At 42.0% G+C, this 23,637-nt stretch overlaps 1 protein-coding gene across 2 annotated transcripts in view; it reads right to left on the bottom strand.

Moving 5' to 3' along the window:
• Positions 1-23,637, bottom strand: part of sptbn1 (spectrin, beta, non-erythrocytic 1) — a 111,936-nt gene that overhangs the window by 37,520 nt on the left and 50,779 nt on the right. For both annotated transcript variants that reach the window (XM_088934404.1, XM_088934405.1), the window contains one exon: positions 4,328-4,479. In XM_088934404.1, the coding sequence (XP_088790530.1) occupies positions 4,328-4,479 (152 nt within the window). The remainder of the gene's footprint in view (positions 1-4,327; positions 4,480-23,637) is intronic.

Below are 23,637 nucleotides of genomic sequence, written 5' to 3'. Positions count from 1 at the left end.
GAGACGGCGTTCTGTTTTCAGAGCCAGCCAATCCCAATTCCTTTCACTTTCTGAAACAAACCGCCTCAGGCAACGCAATTGTTTTTTCTTCTTCCTTCCAATACTCACTTTATCCAGCACACAAAAATATTTCATGAAAGGTAACACTCACTGGTGATGGCTCACTTGCTCTGTTCCCTGCTCATGCTTAATGGAAAAGACTGCAGTGGCCTGGGTTCATTCAGGAATTTAGAGGTTCTTCTCATTTGGCCCCTTTTTGACTTTTCGCGAACTTGCTTATCTTTATTTGAGAAAAGAGTGGATCTGCATAATGATCATCTTTTATAGGTCTCACTAAGAATACAAAAATAGCCCAGAAGAGACCATCTTTCCAAAAAAAGTATTTTTTTCCCCCCACAAACTCATGGATAAGACATCAGCGTGCTGTGACAAAGCACAAGCTCACAAGTGATTCTCACCACTCTCTTGAAAAGCTACAGTAGGGAATGCGCACATATTTCACAAGAGGTGCAGTTGTAATAAAATGATACTTTAGTGGTCAGCAAGCTGGTGTGGTGGTTTAGGCTGGTGTCACAACATGTGAATCCTGGGTTCGATTCAGGACTAGGGCACGTTCTGTGTGGCGTTTGCATGTTCACCCAATCCATATGGAGTTTCTCTAGGTACTCCGATTTCCTCCCAGAGGCAATAATTAAGAGATGATTTGCACATTAAGCTTCCTGGATTAGATGTGGGTTTCTGTGACTTTAAGTAGCTTTCTAATAATGGATGGATACATTTGTGCTTATAAGATAAATGCCAACATCATTCTGAGTTGTTCCTTTTCTTCCAGAGCTGCTGCTGATGAAATCTGTCAATAAGAAAACCTTTTCTAAGTTATAATACTCCAAGTTGCTAAGAAAAGCCCAATCTTAGCTGAAAGATGAAGTTGATCTTAAACTGAAGAAAGATTTTATGATCTTAAATTGACTGGGGTAACGAATAATCCTATCTTCTAAGAAATGTCTCCTGTCATCAGCAACTTGTGCATTTTTTCTAGTTATATCATGTTGCTTACTTAGACTAAAAAAATGCCGATTTTATTCTTGTGCCGTTAAAATCTGAAAATCAGCTCAGTCTGGAGCACTGCCCAAAAATGTCTCTTTTGCTTGTTAGCAAATTAAAGAGGACACCTGCAGTGTTTTCTCACTCGACATGCTCACGCTTGGCTTTTATGTTTCAAATGAGGTTAGCAGCAGCTTCACACAACTTGAGTTGATTTTATGGTCATATCTTTCTCACCACAGAGCCGTGTGAGTAAAAAGAAAAGGTCAGGGAGTTGGCAGGTTTCACCAGGAGTCACAAGGCCAAAAGAAAAAGAGAAAAAAATCCACATGGTGAGTAATCTGCCTTAATTGCGGTTTGATTCCAAAGCTGTCTACATTACTCACTCAGAACTGACACAGAACTGACTTCAAAAGCGAAACTGCAGAGTGGAGATGGGGGAATTCAATGAAAAACACTAGCTTTTTGTGAAAATTCAAATGTGCAAAAAAAAAAAAAAGAAATGCCAAGGATTGTTTTTCCTGTTTTTTTTTAAATGTCTGACTTCTGGCCACCACATCACAACACCCTGAGGGCAACGAGTTCTTGTACGAGCATCTAAGCTCCTGGAAGCAGAGGTGAGGTCAGCTATCCAAGAGCTTATAAGGGAGACAGCTGATTCCAACAGTCGTGTTGCAACAACACCAGTGCCGCTTGTCCTGACTGTGTGCATTATTACTTATAACACACAGGACAAGTCTCAACCGATTACCAGATCGACGACTGCAAATCTGCAGGAGTTACTCCATTTATTTGCGGTGTTAAAAATCACATTTCAGGCTGCGTAAAAACACGGGGAATTTGCATAAATAAGGCAGTTAGGATTAGTAACCCTATGTACATGCCTTCAGTGATTCGGTAATGTTAAGAGGATACTTTAACCCATCTTGTTTCAGGGAAAGAGTGACAGCTGCACTGTTTAGTTTAACCTTAGAGTCATGCGCCAGCCTCTAGGCAGAACCACATGCTGACCTTCCTTAAGGTTTCCTTTGTGAGGAACTAAATGATTAATTTGTTTACTGTGCAGGAATGTTGGTTTTTACCACCCGGCTCCTCTTGGGCTCTTATGCAGAGAGAACAGCAGGCCAGCACACACACTGGAGGGTCAGCATTTCTGCACCCATTTCTGTGCCTCACCTGCCCAGGTGTTCAGCAACTCAGATTCCAAAAAGCATAGCTGATATTTACACTAATGGTCATTAATGTTGTATTTCAATCAATATGTAGCAAATGCATAGGTAGACAAAATAATAGCGATCACAGAAGAAGACAACCTTTCTGCATACTTTCCATGTGCTTGTCAGCAGAAGGGTTCTGTTTTAGACCTGTAACTTCAGCTCTCCTGAACAAGGCGTGTCACCATATAAAAGCTGAGAGATGAAGATGGAGAAATACCTGCTCTTACTGAAAACAGTGCTTCATTTCAAACACCGAGAGCAACGAGGTATCATTTAGCATTCATTTGCATGTGAATTTAATGAGAATTTAACGCATTGTCAAGTGATTTGCTTGTCAAAGGGTTGATTTGATAGTTCCTGCCCGTCTCACTGTCCCTGAAATTTCCTATAGAGCCTCAGTGCCTTGATCGTTAAGACTTATCTCCAGCATACTGATTTGTATAAAGATCACTAGAGAGGTCATGTTTTGACAAGAGGCACTATATAACTCTACACTGAGTCACAGTGAATTGCAAGACATTGAGCTGATCCAGCTACACAAACTAGGGAAAAGGTGGACAGTGACTTTTTAACATTTACTTAATTGCTAATAACAAAGTTGTGTATGCTAAATTTTTTATGATGTACTGATTACTGATATAAGTAAGCAATAGTGTTTTGATACTTGACCACTAAAACAATGTTAATGCTCTGAAATATTGTTCTTTTTTAAAAGAAGTCAAAGATCTTAAGCAGGGCATCATGGGTGATAGCAGTTCTTCTACTAACAAAGTACAGTTTTTCTCTACCTGAGACACCCTTGTCAATCATTGAACAGAAAGCTACTGAGTCACATAAGGACCAGCACAGACTGAATCGCGCCGCCTTCCTTTCCAAGCAGGCAGAAAGCTACATTAAAAAAAGTCAAAAAGCAGTTCAAATATTTCCACATCTCTTGAACCAATCAACATCTTTGCTTTGCAACATACTTTTGCAGTATTCAAACTGAAAAGCCAGTTGTTTACACAAGCAAGAACACTATTCACCTTACTTAAAGCCATGGTGTGACATCAGTAGAGTTTCAACAAGGCGTGCCTTCTTATCTTTTCATTTATTTAGCAAAAGATAGACCTTGAGGTACTAATCTAATCTCCCTGTAATAAGGATAGGAGGACAAATGAAAACTGTGCTAAATCCACAACAATCACCATGGCTACGCTGCTAACAAAGAAAAATGCTTGCTAAAAGAAAAGGGGGCGGAGCAGTGGCACTGTGGCTCAGGATCTGCGCCTGTGGCTGGAAGGTTGCCGGTTCAAATCCCGCGGCCGGCAGAGGAGTCCTGCTCCGTTGGGCCCCTGAGCAAGGCCCTTACCCCCACTGCTCCAGGGGCGCCGTATAAATGGCTGACCCTGCGCTCTGACCCCAAGCTTCTCTCCCTGTCTGTGTGTCTCATGGAGAGCAAGCTGGGGTATGTGAAAAGACAAATTCCTAATACAAGAAATTGTATAGGGCTAATAAAGTGATCTTTTCACAAGGTCTTGAAGAACGCTCTTGCATACCTTCTGTATTCCTGCTGCTGCTGAGGGCTTCCTGGGGTTCTACCAGACTACCGTATCATAACAGGTTGATTTCCTGTGGTTTTACACTATGAAAATCAGCATTCTATTTAAGCAACACATTCATCAGTAAACACATTTTACATACTGTATGTTTAGTCTTTCATGCCTTTTCTGTATATTACATACAGTAATATTGAAAGTTTTAGCACAACACAATAACCTGCAGCACTGAGCAATTTTCTGCTCACATTACATGCCTTCTACATTGAGAACATGTCTCTAAAAAAGACATCTAAAGTTTAAAGAGTTGAAATTTGCACCAAGTTAGGAATAGATTGTGTTTTGTTGTCAGGAGAAAGCAGCTGTAGGTACAGTGTTTTAAACAGCCCTGCACAGGTGTGAGGTGTCTGCACGCGTGATGTTGGGGTGCTTGGCCTCAGGACTTCACTGTGCGACACTCAAGGGGCGTGCGTGCGGTTGTGCCACACGTTCCAGAGCTTGTGTTGACAGTGGGGCTCCAGTACTCACGAGTCTCTCTCCTGACAGCACCTCCAGCAGCTTGATGAGCATGCGTCCGTCACGCAGGTCCATGTACAGGTCTGTGATCCGGCACGACACGCGCGCCAGGTGCGAGTTCACCCATTTCGTGAAGGTCTTCTTCTGCACCGCCTCGCGCTCGTCTGGGGATAAACACAGAGGGCGGAAAAAATCCTGTAAGTTTCACTTCTCTAACAAGTTATGCTCACTCACGCAAGGATGCAAAAGAGCACTCTCTCATTCCTGTACCCTCCTACACACCACACTTTTTTTCTTTTCCTTTTCGAATGTTTGTGTACTGTAACGCATATGGCCACCATTGTGGGTTGCTCGAGCCGGCTTACCAGAGCGGTGACGTCACCGCCCTTCCCTGTGAATAGCAGGGACCGCAGCCGTCGGGCTGACGGGAGACTTCCCTTTGGCTCAAGTGGCTGGGTCCCTGTTGAGTGACGCCAGAGGCCCGGGTTCGAGTCCCCATCGGACCTGAAGCGGCAGCGTCGAGGGCACATACCCATGTGAACCAAAGAGCGCTACAGTACACTAAATTACATCTAAAAAATGTCATTCAGATCGCATTTGATTGAGGCCTCATCCAGTTTGTGAAGTTTTCAAGATATTAGACAGAGTCTTCTCCTCACTGGTGAAATCGCCTTTTCAGAGTGCTGCATGCTGTCGAATGAAATAAACTGGGGAACCAAGAATTTGAGAAAAAAGTTGAAAAGAAAATCAACAAGATTTAAACATTGATTATAAAGAAGTCAAAAATCACTTTCATCTTAAAATAATTCAGTAGAGATCATGGTTGATAGTAATCACCCAATTCCTGTAGGTCTTTATGTCAGTTAACTCTACAACTTCACTTTAATATCAAACACCAGATTCTGTTCTTTAGCTTGTGATTTAAATGAATTGTAATCTATTTTACAGTCAGAAGCTCACCTGAATCTGAAACTCCAGTCTAATTCCAGGACCAAACCAACAACCACACACTGAAGAACAGCACTAGCCTATGAGTAACAATATAGTCTTTCTACAGTACACCAATGAATCGCACAGCTCGCAGGCTCTACGGCCAGTCCACAGCATTGTTAATGTTCTCAATTGTCACAGTTGTTTCTGAGCGTGTGTCTTTTTTAATTTGTGACTTTAATATCTAAACATTCCCTCAAAATCACAAGCATGGAAAAGCCATTACTTTTCCTGTTTACTTCCAAAATTACGTACTCCTAAAGTGCGAAAGGACACCTCTGGAATAATCTGCATTTTCCTGTTATTTCTCATCTTCCACATAAGTCTGTAAAGATGAAGCATCTACTTTTGGTCTTATTGCTGCCCTGCTGATAACGGCTTCCAGCAATAAGGTAAATCCGATGACAAGACTACACATTTTGGGAGTGTGGCATGTGAGCACCACATTGCTCTGATGCCCATAGGTGATGTCCTGGGCGTTGTGTAATAACGACAAATGTCCCCAACATCTTTCACCAAATTTGTTTTCAGAAGTACTTTGGGCAGCAACGACTGACAAAACGTTCAGTGACAACAAACACAGGGTTCAAACATGCAGAAAAATGACATACGTAGTACAGAAGGAAAGAGCTGCCCTTTCCTGGTATCGCCTTGCAGCATTTATTGCAAACACCAGCTAATTAGGCTAGATCAGACCAATCAAATTACAGGTTTTCCATTGGGAGGAAGACTGGATGACTCATGTTGTCTCACATTCCTACACAAATCATAAAAGTAAAACATCTATCTCCTGTCTGTGAGGAGAGCCAGCGCGGAACCTGTCTGCCATTATCACACACACTATCAAATGCTGTTGGCCTAAGTCAATGTCTTCACGCCACGAGTCATCATGCTGACTCAGAGACCAGCTCACCACATTCAACTGTCTTTTCAGGGAAGTTTCACAACCACAGTTCACCCAGAGGTGTGTCTTTGCATATCATCGTAGATTCTGAGGCCTAGATAACTGATATCTACACTAAAGTGTTATTTCTGCACATTTACAGGTTTCTTCCACATTGGAATATGGATATTTATTAAAACAGGCACTGCTGGCCTAAATTCAATTTAAAGAAGAATTAAATTTAACAGAAATGAAAAACAAAAATATTGTACTTGGCCCTCCACAATATCAGTAAAATATTCAATTTATATAGCCGCCTAAATACATACAGCTGAAAAAACACCTAATTTCTTAATAGAGACATTACCTTCATATGAATATTTAGAACATTATAGCAATTCACAACTACAGGGATCAGCACATATCTGATTCTGTACTCAGTGTTTTTAATTGATGAGTTTGGCAAGATTTGTGCTGGCAAGGTTAGGCAGAGCAGGTAAGTGCTACTCAAAATTTGGCTTCTTACAATCCTCAGTGTTGTTCCTGTGCAACTTTTTATGAAGAGATTTTCTTTTGAAACCTGCCTGTGTGTCGTGTGCGTGTATCAGCCCTCTACGCTCACGCTGTCATCTGACTACACGAAGAGCTCTGAGAAGGTGATCAGCGCAGTTCATGAAAGAAATACTGATGGCTCAACAATATTCCCTTTCACACTAAGCTAATAACATTGTGTCTTCTTAAGGCTTTAAGTAAGCTACAAAGATATTGTCTCTATATCATATGCTGTGGGGCAGATGTAGTCACATCAAATTCCAAGCTGCACTGACATGACAATGTAAAAATGGCTCTGTTCTTGGCTCAGCCAGAGCTGACTGACAATAGGCCCACTGTTCTTGCTCTTTCACCTCAGCCAGACTTGCCTGAACGCAGAAAGCATCTGGTCTCATCTTTTAACAAACACAGCAATCTACACATAAAACTGTTACATTATGCCTTTTAAAGAAGTACAACAAATACAAAATGTATTTTAATCTAAAGGCAGTTGTTCCTTTTATCCCTGGTCTTAACTCCAACCTACTTGATGTGGTCTCTCACGAGCCAGGGCCACAAAAACAAATAAAGAGAAGGCTTATATTAATATACAGCACAATTAGAGTCTGTATTATAATTGCACTGCATTTAAAATGCAGATGCATTCTGCTTATAAATATTCCAAATGATAATGGGAACATACACGAAGCACAGAAGTTCTTAACTAAAATGACAATTTTGTCTTGTGTTATTGAACAGTTATTGACTTTTAGGGGAAGCGAGATCACGTCAGAGAAAAGGGTGGTTTTGTATCCACTGGCATCTTGATAACAGTGGAGTAAGAGAACAAATGGATATTTACATAAAGTGAAGATTAAAATTGTACTGCTTCTAATAACTCTATTGCGTCCACTCAAAGATCCCAACTGCTACCTAAAAGAGTCGTTCGTGCCAAAGCCAGCGTGACAGTTCAGCTAGTCCCTGTCAGACCCAAGTTTAACAGGAAAGTTGAAAGTAGGCGTGTGCAAGTATGTGAATTTGGGAGGAAGCCAGAACTGTGGTATTTTAACATATTCTGCTCAAATGCCATTCATATTGCACAGTTCAATTTGCATACATTTCTGACATGCTGACATCTGCATTACCACACTGAGATGCTAAGAAAAGACTGTGTTTGCATATGGAATATCACTGAAGATGCACACCCTACAGGTCTGACAAACACACTAAGTTACAGTACCTATTAATCGTGCCACATGCATTTATCTGAAATTGGAATAGAACATTCATAGTAAAAAAAAAACAGCACAATGAGTTATTAATAGAACAGAAATTTTAAACACAAGATAAGGGTGGAGTCTGATGTGTGTCCTGTGGTTTTCATAAACACGGTCTCCCCAGGGGAGGCTTAAGAGTTAAGAGTGCATCTTGCACCCGGCGCACAGCTCAGGAAAAAGGAAGCCGTGCTGTATGTGGTTGTATCGATACAGCGCAGCCCAGCTGGTATCTCACACGAACACTCGAAACGGGCGTTTCCTCACGTGGAAGTGCAAACACAAACAACAAATCAACCACAGATATGGTAAACCTCAGCTGAGGCCGAGTCCCACCGCTGGTCTGATTCGAACTGGCCATGTTACTCTAGGAAACGTGATGCAAGTGCCCTGATTTTGCTTTCCCTCAGCTTATCCTGTCTCTGCATCAGCTCTGGGACACTACGGACACTGGAGTCTGCAAGGGCGATCGATAACTCAGTTGCCACACTCCTCTATATTGATAAAACATGTGGTAACCTTCCTAATCTTGTACTTTTACATCTAACCTACTGAATAATTCTAAGCCGCGGAGAGCCTAGTTTTGGGATACCTGATTAAGTAGTATGTTTAATGTTGTCTCCACTCAAAATGTATGTCTTTTTTAACTGTAACAGCTGTAAGAGACTTTCATATTGAAAAGAGTGAACAGTTATAGGGTGAAAGCCTTCTTCACCTACTGCTCTGTATATCCCCAAGGCAATTCTCACATTAAAATACTGAGACATACTGTACTGAATGTTTTGGTAAAAACCTAGGTAAAACAGTACTCTTCTGATTCATAGATGATAAGAAACAGTAAAACATCAAAAGGGTATTAGTATTAATTAGTAACATTAGTATTAATTTCTAATTATAGTTATCTTTCACTTTTCCTGCAACTCTGAACCAGTCTGTCTTCAGGGAAGAGAATGTGGCAGTATTTTGCCTACATGACTGTATTACCTCTATTTGTGGATTTTTTTTTAAAAGAATGCTGTTGAAGTTGAGAACTGTAGCCATGCCTGCTTCAGGGATAAGGAATAGTGCACCAGCCAGTTCTTATTCTAGCCGTGGCATCATCTCCAGACTCCTGGCTGGATTATGGAGAGGTTGGGATTTTGAGCATGTCACTGCAAGATTGTGGGTTCCAATCCACACTGGGACAGCAGTGTCACACCTTTGAGCACACTGCTCCACTCATGTTGCTCCAAATTCTTCTGAACAGAAGCGTCAGTCAAATAAATGAAAAATGCTAACAGCAACATCAAGCTGTCTAATACATTTGGACTGAGGAGCTACTGCTGGCTCAAATGAGGCTTAAAATATCATTGTCGAAACTGAAAGATCCATTTTCGATGAGTGAGATGGATATGCAAGTATGCATAATGCAGGGGGGTGTTGGGGAGTTTCAGGCAGCTGCAAGCCTGAGAGCTGTGCTGTGCTGGGTTATCGTCCAGTTGAGCAAGTCGGCCACACTCTCTCTCTTAAGTGGGACATGGCATTGTGAAGCACATAGCATGGCTTCAAGATGCATAGCACAAGCATGTGTTGGAAGCAAATTTCTTAGTCTTTATCAGTCATTTAAGAGGGGTAAGGGGTTCGATTTATACCACGTACTTATTGTACTCAGCGTAGGTTAAATGTTCTACCTCGAAAGCAACACAGTTTTTCAAAGCAATGCATTTTTAACTTCACATTATTCCATCATAAATGGGAGGTTACATCTAGAAATATAATTAGCAAAAACACAACACAATCTAGAGAAAAGACTGCTTTATCCTCTTTCACAAAAGAAAATCAGGTCTCAGTGAAGCCAGAAACCCAATCCAGGCTTGCCAGTTTTTGCTAAATCTTTCTGCGGTGATAGAGAGAAAGAGAAAAGAAAGAGAAAAGCGAAGAGAAAAGGTGATATTTTCCATTATATAAATCTCTTTCACAACATTGATCTATTGTTCTTATGTTGGGGATTCTTTAGTAAACCATTTTCTTGTGATAAGAATTCCTAGTATACTGTATATCAGTCCTTTACTTCCATGTAGTCAAAAGTAAAATTACCCAAATACATACAGTAGCAGAGAATTCAGATGGTATGTCTAGGTTTACTATATTATGAAGGGCAAAATGCATGAATTTCCAATATTGTTGTATTTTTGGAAATGACCAGATTATGTGTAAATGAGTTGTTACTTGAGTAGCTTTTATAGGACAGCCAGGAAAAGGCAATGGATGCTGGGATGGGGGCAGGAGTAGCTGAGTCAAGACTTAACTGGATAAGAAGCCATTTGAGGAAAAAGGGGATATCTCTGCAGAAACACAAAAACACGATGTTGCTGTTGGTCTGGAAAGAACAGCAGGCATCTGGGCAATTCATAACCCTAAATCCTCCTACACTGAACATTCAGGTCCCTGCCTAACTTGGGACTTTCCACAGGCTCTTAAACTGCACAGCAATGTCCCACATCTAACTGGAAAGAGATTCTCACAACTGTGACAACACGCGTGGACACTGGCCAAGTACAGCAGCAGCCTTTCGGTTTCTTTGTGAGACATCTGCTGCGAATCCTACATGAACTGCAAACTGCACAAATGCAGGTCAGTCACCTACGCGGCGTAATTACAGAGGAGCACTTGTTAGAATGAATGAATAGGTGTGTACAGAACAGATCACCCTTGAGCTCAAGCTGTCAGAACAAAAAAAGGCAATCTCCAGTCAGTCTATTTCAGACCACTCTTTCTCAGCACGGTTCTCGCAAGGAGACTACCGCAAATCTGCATTATGTTTGTTTTTCTTGTTTAAGTGGCTTTACAATCCCTGCTTCTGTATTCACTTCTCTATTAATGCACTGCCTACTACCATTGTCACTGAGGTAGTGTATAAGTAACTATCTTCCAATATCTTTTGACAATACACACAAACATATTTTAGAACACAGTTCCTCTGTATAAGTCTCATCAGAGAGTCTATAGTTGGGCCTGGGTATCTGCTCAGTGGCCACACCCTGGTCAGCCTGTGAGAACACATTTTTTACCTACAGTACAAACACTTTCCCCCACATCAGCTATGTGAAATTTAAATATGTACTTTAATTTTTACATCAGGTGGGTAGCTGCGTCAGCATGCGTAGGCTGCAAAGGAACAAGTAATAGGTTTATTCCATGCTGAAAAAAAGAAGAAAGAGAACACAACGTTTCGGCCGTGGAGCCTTCTTCAGGTGTGCGCACCTGAAGAAGGCTCCACGGCCGAAACGTTGTGTTCTCTTTCTTCTTTTTTTCAGCATGGAATAAACCTATTACTTGTTAATTTTTACATGGCTGATATAGAGGAGAGTTTTGTTACTGTGGTCTTTTTTTAAATTAAAAAGAAAATCATTAGCTGGTGTTCCTCCTCAATGCCCTGTATCTGACACGCTGTGCTATAAATAGCTTTTGAATCGGAGCACTTGGGATTCTTCTCAAGAAACAGGGATGCAGGAGTTTTTACAAAAGGGCGACACCCATCCTCCTTAAGGACAATACGCTTCCTCGAAGAACAGGGGTTGAACACGCGAAGGAAGATCTTTAAATAAAGGATGTAGAAACCAAAGCAGCCATTCACAGAAATTGAGGAAACCTATCCCTTCCTCCTTCAAGTCAAGAGCCCACACGAGCCCCACATTCCACAGACGCCTGCATCCTCTTGCTCACCAAGAACATCTGGCCTTTCCCTCGGGAGCTCTCTTAGAGGCCTGGAGAAGCAGGTGTCTGAAGGCATGGCACTGTGGCACAGCCTGGCACCCAGACTGCCCTTCTGGGTTGAGTGGGAAGTGCTTGGGCACGGATGTAACAGGGCTCAGAGCACTGAGCGAGCTGCAGGAAATCTAGACAGGGTACAACTCTGCTACAGAGTTTTGGTGTGGTGGAGTTATCTTCTGTCTAGGGAGGGGGTGCTGTGCGAGCTAAGAGCCCGGGTTCAAATCCCAGCAGGGGCAGGGAGAGCTGTACTCATCACACAGAATTTGTACGTGGGGATGCCCCATAGCAATGTGAACATGTCACATTTCATCTGGAATAAATACCACAGTGCCTTTGGATAAATGACGGGCTTTTAATCGACACTTTTTAAACTACGGCTTTAAATTAAGGTTAAAACCACAACCCTCTTCTGGCAGATAGACACGCCTTTGGTTCGAGGTTGCACTGCAACTTGAAAACAACTTTTGAATTTTAATCACCTCTAAATCAGCAGTCGTTTAGTTATTTAATCATCGCTAAAAATCAGCAGCTCAGATGAAGTCTGTTAAATTAAGACGTTAAGTTTAATACACACCGGAACTGGATGAATGCTATCTGCTATATCTTTAACTGACTTTGCTAAGCATCTCCAAACAACTGATCGAAGTGTCGGCACCAATAGCTCGAGCACCTCTTGATGTTTCCATTCCGAGGGACTCCAGCATCAACAGTGAGAGGATGCTCGTATTGTTAAGAAAGCACTGGAAGGTAAAGAGGAAACAGGGCTGTATTGTCTCTACTCTGGCATCCTGAATAAGGCACAGGGAAAGGCTTGTTTGTCCCACAGCAGATCAAATGCACTCTGGTCAGAGTCCGGAGAGCCTAAAGAACTCCGCCCTCATCTCACAGGAAATCCTGGATGTGTGTGGGTGCACATTTGAGGGATAGCAAATCTCCAGGAAACCACAAGCTTACCAAAGTGCGCCTTGTGGTTGCTGTGCATTTCTAAAACTGGAAGAAGACTGACAGACTGACAGGTTTTTGTGTACAGTGACGCCGGTAATATTCACATATCCCCCCAGAGTGAGCCGTTAGCTCTCTGCTGTATAGTCTGAAGACACCACAGACTGGAGGACATATTAATGCGAAAGCAGACACGCCTTCCCTGGGTAAATGAAACAATTCAACAGTCTCAGCTCCACAGGGACAGTCCCATCTATTGTTAGCACTCTTACATATTCAGATTTCTATCAATTTTGTTGATAAAATTTGCTTAATGTCTGTGACATGTGACACCAGGTTATTTTTAGCTTAAGGTTTATACTGTAGTTGTCATGATAGTTATTTAACAAAAAAATAGGACCCATGCCTAAAAAAGCAATTATTTCTGTTCAGCTCTTACTGAAAAGAACCGCTTTTAGATGGTTCATACTCTGAACCAGCTGAATCAACAGTCATTCACCAAGAATAAACTATTAAAAATTAATAGGATTAAGCCAGCAAAATGAAAATGTTTTTTAATTAAAACAGAAAAAAACAGCATAACCAGCACCGGGGGACACTGAGCCGAAACACCAAAAGGAAAAAAAAGAGTATGTAAACTGTACTGAAGTTTTACATACTGAAAGTATATATTTTCTTTACTAGAAACTAAGCTAAAGACAAGCCAATGGTGAACAATCTATACATACATGACACAAGGATAACATCTCCTTTAATGTGTCATGTTACTGCCACAGTCTTGACATGTGAATAAATTAAGTTAGTTTACACACATTATACATTTGGTTCTTCAAAGAAACAGCTGCTTAAAGATCCTCAGATTTTTTAGCTACTAACAATCAAACAAGCTACAAGTGGGTTGAATTTCATCATTCAGAAAATGCTTAAACTCTGTATATCCTCTCTACTGAGTCCAGTGTTCATGTTCCAGGGCACTTCTAGTCACTACCGAGCTACGTTCCTGCTGTGGCTCTTCTGGATGTCTGGCCTCCTCAGAAGAGGACACCAGTGGGAAAACAACCTCTTCCCACCCGATCGCCTGTTTAGTCTCGGCCTTTACGATCCACGCCGAATAATATTCATGACATGGTGTTATTCTGCAGCATTAAAACGTGCACTGCGTGAGTGTGTCACCATGTAGAAAACCTACTGTACGCTTCGCGTGTCAATCTGTGTCAGGTTAATCTGTTCATCTGTGTCCACAGAAAAAACAGGGATCTGGAGATGGGAATCCATCATTCCCAGGAAAATCGGCAGCACAGTGTCCAGTCCAGAACAATTGCCTGGCACAGGAGGCCATAGACGTCTGGCTCATTAAGGACTTCCATACAGCCCTGCCACTTCCCTCCGAAACGTTAGAGCATGAAGTCAGTCCAGCTGAATGCGCCGAGAATGTTTTTCTTATAAATTATTCATTTCCCCACTTCCTGCATACCTAGGGCCTCGGAGCTGAAGGACAAAATAGCAGGCAGGGAAAAAGGCCCGAGCTGTCCGAGCTCGGAGAAAAGAAAAAAAATATATATGCCATGACCTAAATGTTCTGAATATCCTGCTGATTAAAAAAAAGACATACCTGGCACAGCTCTAACCCCCAGCAGCAAGCAGCAATGGCAGGTGACCTGTTGAGTTTTCAACAAGGCCACAAATTATTCTCCACTGCTGGGCTGTGCAGACAGACCTTCGACCTCTCCGTCAACCTCAGGTTTCAGGAGAGAACCTTATTTTCCTATCGGCTACTTTTCAAACTGCCTGGGAAGAACAATACTCTAATTTTTACAGGGTGTTTTTTTTTATAAACTGCCATACCATGACAACCGAGGGCCAAGAACGAGCACTGGTGTTGAACAGAAAGTGAAAGCATACGCAGTTCAAAGCAAGATCCCAGGTCCAGAGTTGTTCAGGTTTCCTAGCTGTAGAATTAAAACTGTTGGATAATCATTTACCACAGGATATGTAAAATATCTAGTTAACGGATGAAAGCAAACGAAAGTGTTTCAGATAAGTGATAGTCCTTAGGCCAAGTACTGCTGAAATACCTCTAGAAAGCACAGTTGACGAACGGGCACATGATGCACTTACTTTGTGCATTTGGATTATAAAAACATATTATACCTTTCCCATGGGTTTTCCCCATGGTTAGTTCTTGAGGTCTCAATGACATATTCAAGATATACTGTGTGCCTGTTCCGATGTGCATTTGCACCTTGGTTTAAATATAATATAGCTCCCTGAATACTGAGCACGAGGAAGGACACATAAAACGATAACAATTACTGCCAACCAAGTGTTTCAAACATCTAAAATTCCACAGAAAACTGCCACATAGGTTTTGCTATTTTTTTACAGTCATTGTGAAATCTCATGGCTGTTCATGGAAAGGTGCTAAATGATTACACAGAGTGAGGGGGGAGTCACATGCTAATGTCGTTTTGTTCTGGGCATTTGTAATATTGCTTCCAGTAGAAAGCCACGTGGCTTTGAAAACGGCCACTGTGCCCTCTGTTCCTGCAGAGGAGCAGTTTATCTGAAACGGAAGGAGATCACTGATGCAACAGTGGCGATTTAAACAGTCTAACGGAAGACGAGCAATAGGTAAGCTGAGCCGAAATTATCTTTATGAAAGAAATGATGAAGGATGTCAAAGAAATTGTGTTCTTAAGCCAACAATTTGCACACACTTGTTTTTTAGACCCATTTCTGCTGACCTTTTTAAAAAGTCCACTGCAAAAAAAAAAGGTTCCAATTCAAAATAACACCATTTCTATTTAAATAACAGCACTGAAGAATTAAATTCAGAAGATGACATTCCTCAAAGACAGGAGTCTGCCCTGGCCTACATTCACAGAACACATCTTGAGATCAGCTTGTGTATCGATCCACAAACCAAAAAAGGCCCTGGGCTATAGAAGACAACTCGACAAAATGTTTTTTGGAAAAACCAGATGTTTTTCACGCTTCTTTGAAGTTAGGGATAACTGATTTTAAATTTAAAATACTCTGCATTCCAACTTCTCCCACCCGGATGCAGAGAAAACCTTCCTGCCTCAGCTGTCATCCTAAACATCACAGACCGGTACACCAGATCTCCTTCAGGGAGGAGGAGGACACACACACGCACTTTCGAACTTTCAAGGAGCTCTGGAAGTTGAACAGCGCTGAAGCCAAAAGTCAAACCTCTCGCACAGCGGCCGTCTTTTTTACTCTGAAGAGGCCATGGGGGGCGAGTCTCACAGCCCGCGACATTCCATTTTATCCACGGGCAGTGTTTTGGGAGAGGCCGGGGTGGAATGTCTAGGGATTAAAGGGCACGTTATATGAAACATCTGTCTTTAATAAGGAGAGATGGAAAGCAGGGGGAAGATGGAGATGGACAGTGAGACTGCGGGGCTAGGTGATCGCCTCTGCTCCTGAGGAACACGGATGTTCCCTCCCAACCCGCGCCCAGCACCGCCGACTCCCCTCGGAACAAGGCAACACCAGCCCAGCTCTCCTGGCCCTCGGGGGTCACGACCTGGCTGACCCTCTGGCCTCCTCTGAAGGTTCAGCGCGATAAATCCGCCCCAGAAGTTTCACCGTATTTGATCACTGCCTTGTTATCTCTCTCGTTTGCGCTGGGCTTTTCTACAGCCTGCTGTGCTCTAGCTTCAGTACCCCACAGAACCCCATCTTTTAGAGTGTAAGATGGGGCCCATGAGGTCTGCGTCCACCAGGCAGAACCGGGAGCTTCCCTGCTCTTCCCTGCTCGGCCGGAGTTAGAAACACAGGAGCAGAGCCGGCGAAACCCAGTCATCAACTCTGACAATTAAACAAGGGGCATCAGAAAACAGGAAATGTTCCTCAAATAACCGACCCCGGAATTGTTGAGCCTAGTTTTCAATGCATGTTGTCTTAAGTCTTAATTTATTTTTTCAAGGACCACCCATCCCCCACCAGCACACACAAGCAGTGTCTGAGCCCTGAGGAAAAGGTCTGTGTATGTTTAATAACATGTTCTTTAAAGCAACATTTACAATTCTCTTCCTCCTCCTTTGCTTCCTGCAAGTTTCAAATCGATTTCTTTTGTTGTTTCTCAATGTTATAAATATTTTTGACACAATACCTGAACTGCATTTTTGCTGTATCTGCTATTTTATCAAATATGCGACTGATCTCCAAAAAATGGTTTTCCCATCTGACATGTTCTGCAAGACAGCTTTAAGGAAGCCTAAGCCAGCATGTTTAATTAATGTTACCTATCTGACAAGGCTGGAATTGAAGGCACAAGCCCAGGAATGAATGTGGAGGAGCCTGTTCCGATCAGATGTGCTCGATCACCTTATCTTCAAGGTGAAGGAAAGCCTCACAATATGCATTGTCTAATACAGGCTGCCTGCGATGATTAGCTGGCTGGGGCTCCAAACCTCAAGGTTAAAGCAAGGAATCAAACAGACTCTCTTCTCTTTGGCTGTTGAATACAAATCAGGGAGCATCCTGCAAGAGTTGCTAATGCTGCAAGAATTTTTGAATAGAAAAAACTATCTTATTAAAGTGCTACATGTTAACATAGTTCTTCTGACCCCCACTGACATAACATTAAAAATGTCACAGACTCACAGTGTGAAGATTAGTTTTCAAATCTTTATACATGTACAATCGCATAAACATCAAGCACATCAAGGACACGTGTCCTGACCAGTGGTATTACGGTGTGGTATGGTGGAGCCACAGTACAAGACAGAAAAGCCATACAGAGGGTTGTGAGGTCTGCGCAGAAAATCACTGGGACTGAGCTACCCTCCAGCAACTGGATATATCTCGACCGCTGCCACAACTGGGCCTGAGCTAAACTTCGGAACCCGATTCACCCTGGTCACGATCTGTTTTCACCCCCTGGGTTCTGGTAGGAGGTGTCGCAGTATCAGAACACTGACAAATAGATTCAAGAACAGTTTCTTCCCCCAAGCAGTCTGCATCTTAAACATCATAAACAGCTCAAATTAGTACCTGTACATATAAGCACCTACACTTCAAGGTACTGCACTGTTTGCACTATGTCCTGTTGGCTGTATTGTAACATCTTTTGTCTAAATTTATTGTCTGTTTGTCATTTGTGCTTATTTTTTGCTCTCTAATGTTATTAGGTACAGCTGAACGAGTAAGCATTCCAATACACTTGTTGTATATGGCAAATAAAGAAATAAAGAAAGAATCTTGAGCATGTACAGTATCACTCCTATTATCCGTCACATATTTATATGTGTTCTAACATGTTATATTGTATGTTATATATGTGGCTTACCTTTCAAACTATTCTCTTATTTTAGAATTAGGTTCTTATAATTTACAAAGTGTCAGTAGCCAAGGTTTTTCAAAACAAGACTATAACCCACAGGTGACAGGACCATCTCCCACTATACTCCTGACAATGGATTTTAAAATGGCTTTGAAAAAAAACAAGTTATAGTTTATTTCCCACATTTTTATATCTTGATTTTATAGATTTTTGTACCAGAAGGTATTGGGATGAGTTATCATGAAAGGTATTCTATAAAATACATTTCTTTAAAGATTATTTGTATTACTTTTACAAAATGAAATGTTACTTGACACATAGAATTAAAAAAATCTATTAAAAAAACATTTTATATGAGCCAGTCTATGAGTCCAAGCAACTTACATTCATACCCATTTACACTGCAGGAAAAACCATAAAAGTAAATATCTTGCTGTAGGAAACAACAGTACCTCACCATGGATTTGAACCTACAGCCTTGAGTCCAGAGTCTTAACCACTACACCATGCCATACTTTGAAAGCAAAGGCAATGCTGTGTGGTCTGGGTTTCAGTCAAGCACTCCCTGAGCAATTAGTATAACTAAAAGATTATAATAAGCTTTTAGCTAACAAAAAGGCAAGTAATAACAATATTAGTTATAGTACTAACTAACTTTTAAAGTACCCATTTAAAACCAGGGACAACACTTGGAGTTCACACCAGTTGTGTGTTTGCAGTTCTCTCTAATTAATCAGATATTAATGAGTTAAGAAACTAATGGGCTTTTGAATGGGTTGAGAAACAATTGTAGGATAAGAATGGGTGTGTTTCGTTGTTAATCTTAAGGCCACGAGGTGCCTAGCGAGGTTCAGTGCTTCATGCAGATTTTGTTTTCCAAATAGTCAAGAACCAGAATGCTGGTGATGTCATTTTGCTTCCTCTTTAGGATCTCTGGCATTTTTTCCCCCATCTGTAAGAAGGCCTTTCCTTCCTTTTATTGTGAGTCCAGATGGAACAGAGGGCTCTGTGTGCAAAACAAACCACATTTTAAATCCTTAATCAGTAGTGAAGAGTCACAGTCCTCTCAATCCTGTTTGCCCAGTTCAATACAGCCCATCAAGCGATTCTTCTGCTTTCCCGGCTGTGTTAGATAAACTTACCAAACTAAAAGAGGCACACTGCACATGGCTGTACTCTGAACAACTGCAGCTGGCGTCTGTCACCTTCATTCACAACATCCACAGGACTGGCTCTCCAACCAGGAAATTGGACTATCTGAAGAGGTCTCACAAGCTATGTGCTCTTTTAACTCAATGTTTAGAGATGCATTCGAAAAGCACTTAAACTTTAACCTTATATCAGTGTAAGTAAATGTACCCAAAATAAAGTAGCTGGCAAGTATGCAATATCCAAGACCTGGAGGTCACCTACATACAAGAGACTCCACCTCAGAAAATCTGAAATGGCTCAGTCTGCTAAGGAATACAAAACCTTACTTCTAACCCTGCCACAAACGATACTGTCAGAACAATTCTAGGGACTGCACATTTTGTGAAAGTTCCATGTAAAACACATATTTATGGAGGTAAAGTTTTATATTTAATTACCAGCTCAAAATCCAGCTGTTATTATTATAATGTATGAAAATCAGAATAGCATATTAAACACACTGGTCACCACCACTCGCACAGAAAGAAAAATATTTTAATTTTGCAATGTAAAACAACCAGATACGTAGGTTGACAACTGCACCGTTTCAGTTTTGAAACAATGGTTAAGACATCCAAAAATCAGCAAATTTTAAATCAGAGTCGGGGAACATGAATGTCCTGCTCAATATCCAATGACCAGTTTCTTTCACCCTCAGAGGGCCACAGCAGGCCAGGGCCCAAAGTGCCAGTCTGTCTCAAAGGGCACAACCACTCCAAAGCACCTACAGGGGGAACGCGCAGACTCCACACAGATGGTGCCTTGGGCCATAATCACACCCAGAACCAAGACCAATTAGGAGCAGCGTTATCTGCCATGACACTGGACAGAAGGGTTTTCTAGCTAATAAAGAGCAATCAGGGGGACAATTACTCAAATTTAGCAACCACTAGGCATTGAATTCCTTTATACAAACAAACACTGGTTTGATTTGAAGTTGGTGGCTCAGTCAGCTGGTGCACAGAAGGGCCTGTGCAGTGCCCCCCATATCAACAAGCACAATTTTCTCATTGATTGTGGCAGCAAGATTTCCCATGACTTCCACTGTCCTGGAGCATCCGGTCAGAAAAACGAAGCATGTAGAAAGAAAGGGTTTTTCAATTCAATTACCCAGCACTAATTAAATGTGAAGATAATGAAACAGCGCTGTTGCCCTTCAGCTGGGAACCATGACTTCTGTTGATGGTCTCTCTCGCATTCCTGTATGAAGGAGCCTGTTGTTGTCGCAGTTATCAATCACCATTTCCCGACACAGGGCCTTGCACAGAAAAACAAGCAAAAAAAAAAACTTGGAATTCTAAAGTCTTATTCATTTTTCTCGATTGCACAACACCGCAGGAAAAAAAAAAGGATAACATTCACATTGCCGTTGCAGAAAAGTTCAACAGCACTGGAGGGCCACAGAGTCACACAGCATTCTCCAGAAGAGTAAATCAAAGCTGTAAAAAATGAGTAATTCCTCTGTTCCCTCCCTTCAGTTGTAAAGGTCCTTCAGTTTTTCACTCTTTTTTTAATGCGCTCACAAACAGCTAGACAGAGGGTCATTCAGACAGGCTTGGGAGACTGAGTAGCAATTGTTTGGCTACAGTTGGTCTTGTTCTGACAAAAGCAGCGATTTAGTGGGTCCCCTTGTAGCTCAGCTGTCTTTGTACGTTGACCCAGTGTCCAATTTGAAAGTCACACGCATGAGCAACTGTCACCCTCCTTGTACGCTCCATGGCCTGGAATCAGGGACTGAACCAGGGTGTGAGACAGGACTGATCTCACTTCATGCACATGGAGTTTCTTCACCTTTTTTTCTGACAACTACTCTGCAATAGTACACGCAGATGAAAGCACGGCAAAAACCCCATACTTCTTCCAGTACATTAGCTTGACGCAAGGCAGAACAGCTCAAGGTCCTTCAACAGCAGACATTCATAGTTACTTCAACAGAAATTTCCCAAAGTGTTTCAGAGACGTTGCTTTGCGCAAAATGAGGGAACAGACGCTCAGCATCTAATGGAGTTTCCAGCTGAAGTTTGAAAGTGTGGCAAAGGGCAAACCCTTAGCCATGCCAAATAAAATACACATCCAGGTTGTGAACACACCCCTCTCACACCATCCCTCGCTCCACCCAGTCAGTACCTCTGCAGCAGCTGGCACAATCCCACATCCACAGAGGGCAGGAGGCAGCTCCAATGGCCACCCTTGTGCTCATTCAACTGTGTTTCTGTACATCAAACTTGCCCCCCCCCAACCACTGAAAATTCAGGCTGGTATGAAGCAGATTTAATATTCAAAAACTTCACTATAATCTAAAAGATGATTTGATTTATCCTAAATTAATCCAGTTAATGCCCTTTTATTTAAACTCTCATGCCTTCATGCCACAATGCAAGTGCAAGCTTTTGCTAAAGCATTAGTGGTGTTCAAGCTGCCTGATGATGGCTAGGGTGAAGACACATCAGCAGTATTATGTGCTGCTCACAAACGGCAGAGTGAGCACTCCTGGATCTGACTGGGGTCTCCTCAGCCCACACAGACCCTTACAGTGTCATCTGTCAGAGGATCACCACCCAGCCCACAGTGAGGTCTGTAGTCCCAGACACCAGAAAAAGGATCACTCCAGACTGCAGCGATAGAGAACCGAACAGCTTAAATAACTTTACATTTATACATGATCGGTTATTTCTTTTGAGAAAAATATCGGTTCGATTTTTTTTTCCAAAACCTAGTACAAGGGAAGTGCTGAAGGTGATTAAGAGTTGATCGGGATCCAGTGGCATGTAAACGCCACATTGCTGCTCATGATCAAGTGATCGGGAACAAGAGATCCAGATCAGAAATGGGAGTGTAAACGTGCCTATTGCAGTTTCCAAGTGGCTGATAAATCAATATTCCATCACCTTTGTGCTGAATTCCTGCTCAAAGAATGAATCAATGTTCCACAATTAAGCAATTCATATTCACATTGTTGTGCAACACTTCAATACCCTCCTTCCAAACAGATTTAAGTGGCAGACCACAGGGTAGCCATCTATTCTGAACCCCTTCTGTGATAAAATATTTACCATATAAACAGTTCTCATGCAACTGAGCCGGGAGAGGACCGCAAACTGAAAACACACAGCAGTCTATGGTCAGTGCCCACAGATACATACCATAGTAGCATTCCTCCGATATATCTGACATAAACTGAAACCAGTCTTTACCTCCCCTTGTACAAACAGGAATTTATGGCTTTACTGGTAACCACAGAGGGAGGGTGTGGTGCAATTTCACATTCACTAGACTGCACCCTGCTGCACAGTAACATCTGACTTACAGCTGCCTACCAGCATTCTGACACCTGGTTAGAGCCAGTGATTGATTCGTGTTCGATTCACTGTTTGCAGGGCTTACTGCACAAGGCGATTTTCTCACTCTAGTCACTAAAACGGACTTTCACAGGGCTCACGGTTCTGTTATCAAAGGGCTCAACCCTAGCACTCTGGGACACAGTTTCATTCGCTGACAGACTTCTGTTTCATGGGCTACATTTGAGTCACAGTAAGGGAGCTGCCTCTTTTAAAAGGATGAGGTGACAAAACCATAGACTTAACAGTTAAGGTATAAGGGATAACGTTTCAGGCACCAGTGGGGAAGAGTGGTTATGTTTCAAGACTCATAACTAGAAGCCTGCGGGTTAAAATCACAGATGACAAACTGATCCTGCTGCCTTGAACGAGGTACTCCATCTGAATTGCTCCAACAAAATATCCAGCTGTATAAATGGGTGCAAATGTGAAGTGCTTTGGATAAAAAACATTTCAGCCAAATGAATAAACTAGGAATAATTTTCAGTCAGCACAATGGGTGGTTTGCAAGGGGCACTGACAATACAAAAGCTATTGTCAGCAGGTCATTAATTATCTGCCCCTTGTGTGGATCTGCAGAGGAACAGAAATTTCATCATTCAGCTGTGGTCTCCAAAGGCTTCTTTTTCTCTACAAACCCCCCTTGCGAAAAAAGTGTTATTCAGAGCTGACTGAAATCGGCTCTAGAATTACTGTATGTCATCCTCTGGGAACATGAAAAAGCCAATAGCATCTCACCCTCATGTTAACTCCTGAAATGTGGAACTCAGCTCAGCTGCCCTGCTGCATTTAGTATCATTTATACCACAAAGAACCGGCTTGGTCACATATTCTTCCCTCCCCCCTGCCCATATTACCTTCGTCCCAATCATTTACACGACAAGCAGATACAGTATGTCTGACTCAGGTGTTTCTGCAAAGGTGCTCAGGTCTAATTCACACACTACTGTTAAAAGACACAGAGATCATTTGTTTGCTGTTGAAGGCAAGTTTTCTGTAATTCAGCAGATGACTAGTTTGGCTGTAATAAGAAACTTTTTTGCAATATTATTTAGAAAAGGGGCGACTCAGTGACACTTCGTAGCACTTTATACCCAAACCACAACTAA

Source organism: Atractosteus spatula, chromosome 15, assembly GCF_055471065.1.
Source record: "Atractosteus spatula isolate fAtrSpa1 chromosome 15, fAtrSpa1.hap1, whole genome shotgun sequence".
Lineage (NCBI taxonomy): Eukaryota > Metazoa > Chordata > Actinopteri > Semionotiformes > Lepisosteidae > Atractosteus > Atractosteus spatula.
The sequence above is the reverse complement of the archived record's forward strand: the minus strand, read 5'-3'. Positions and strand labels throughout refer to the sequence as shown.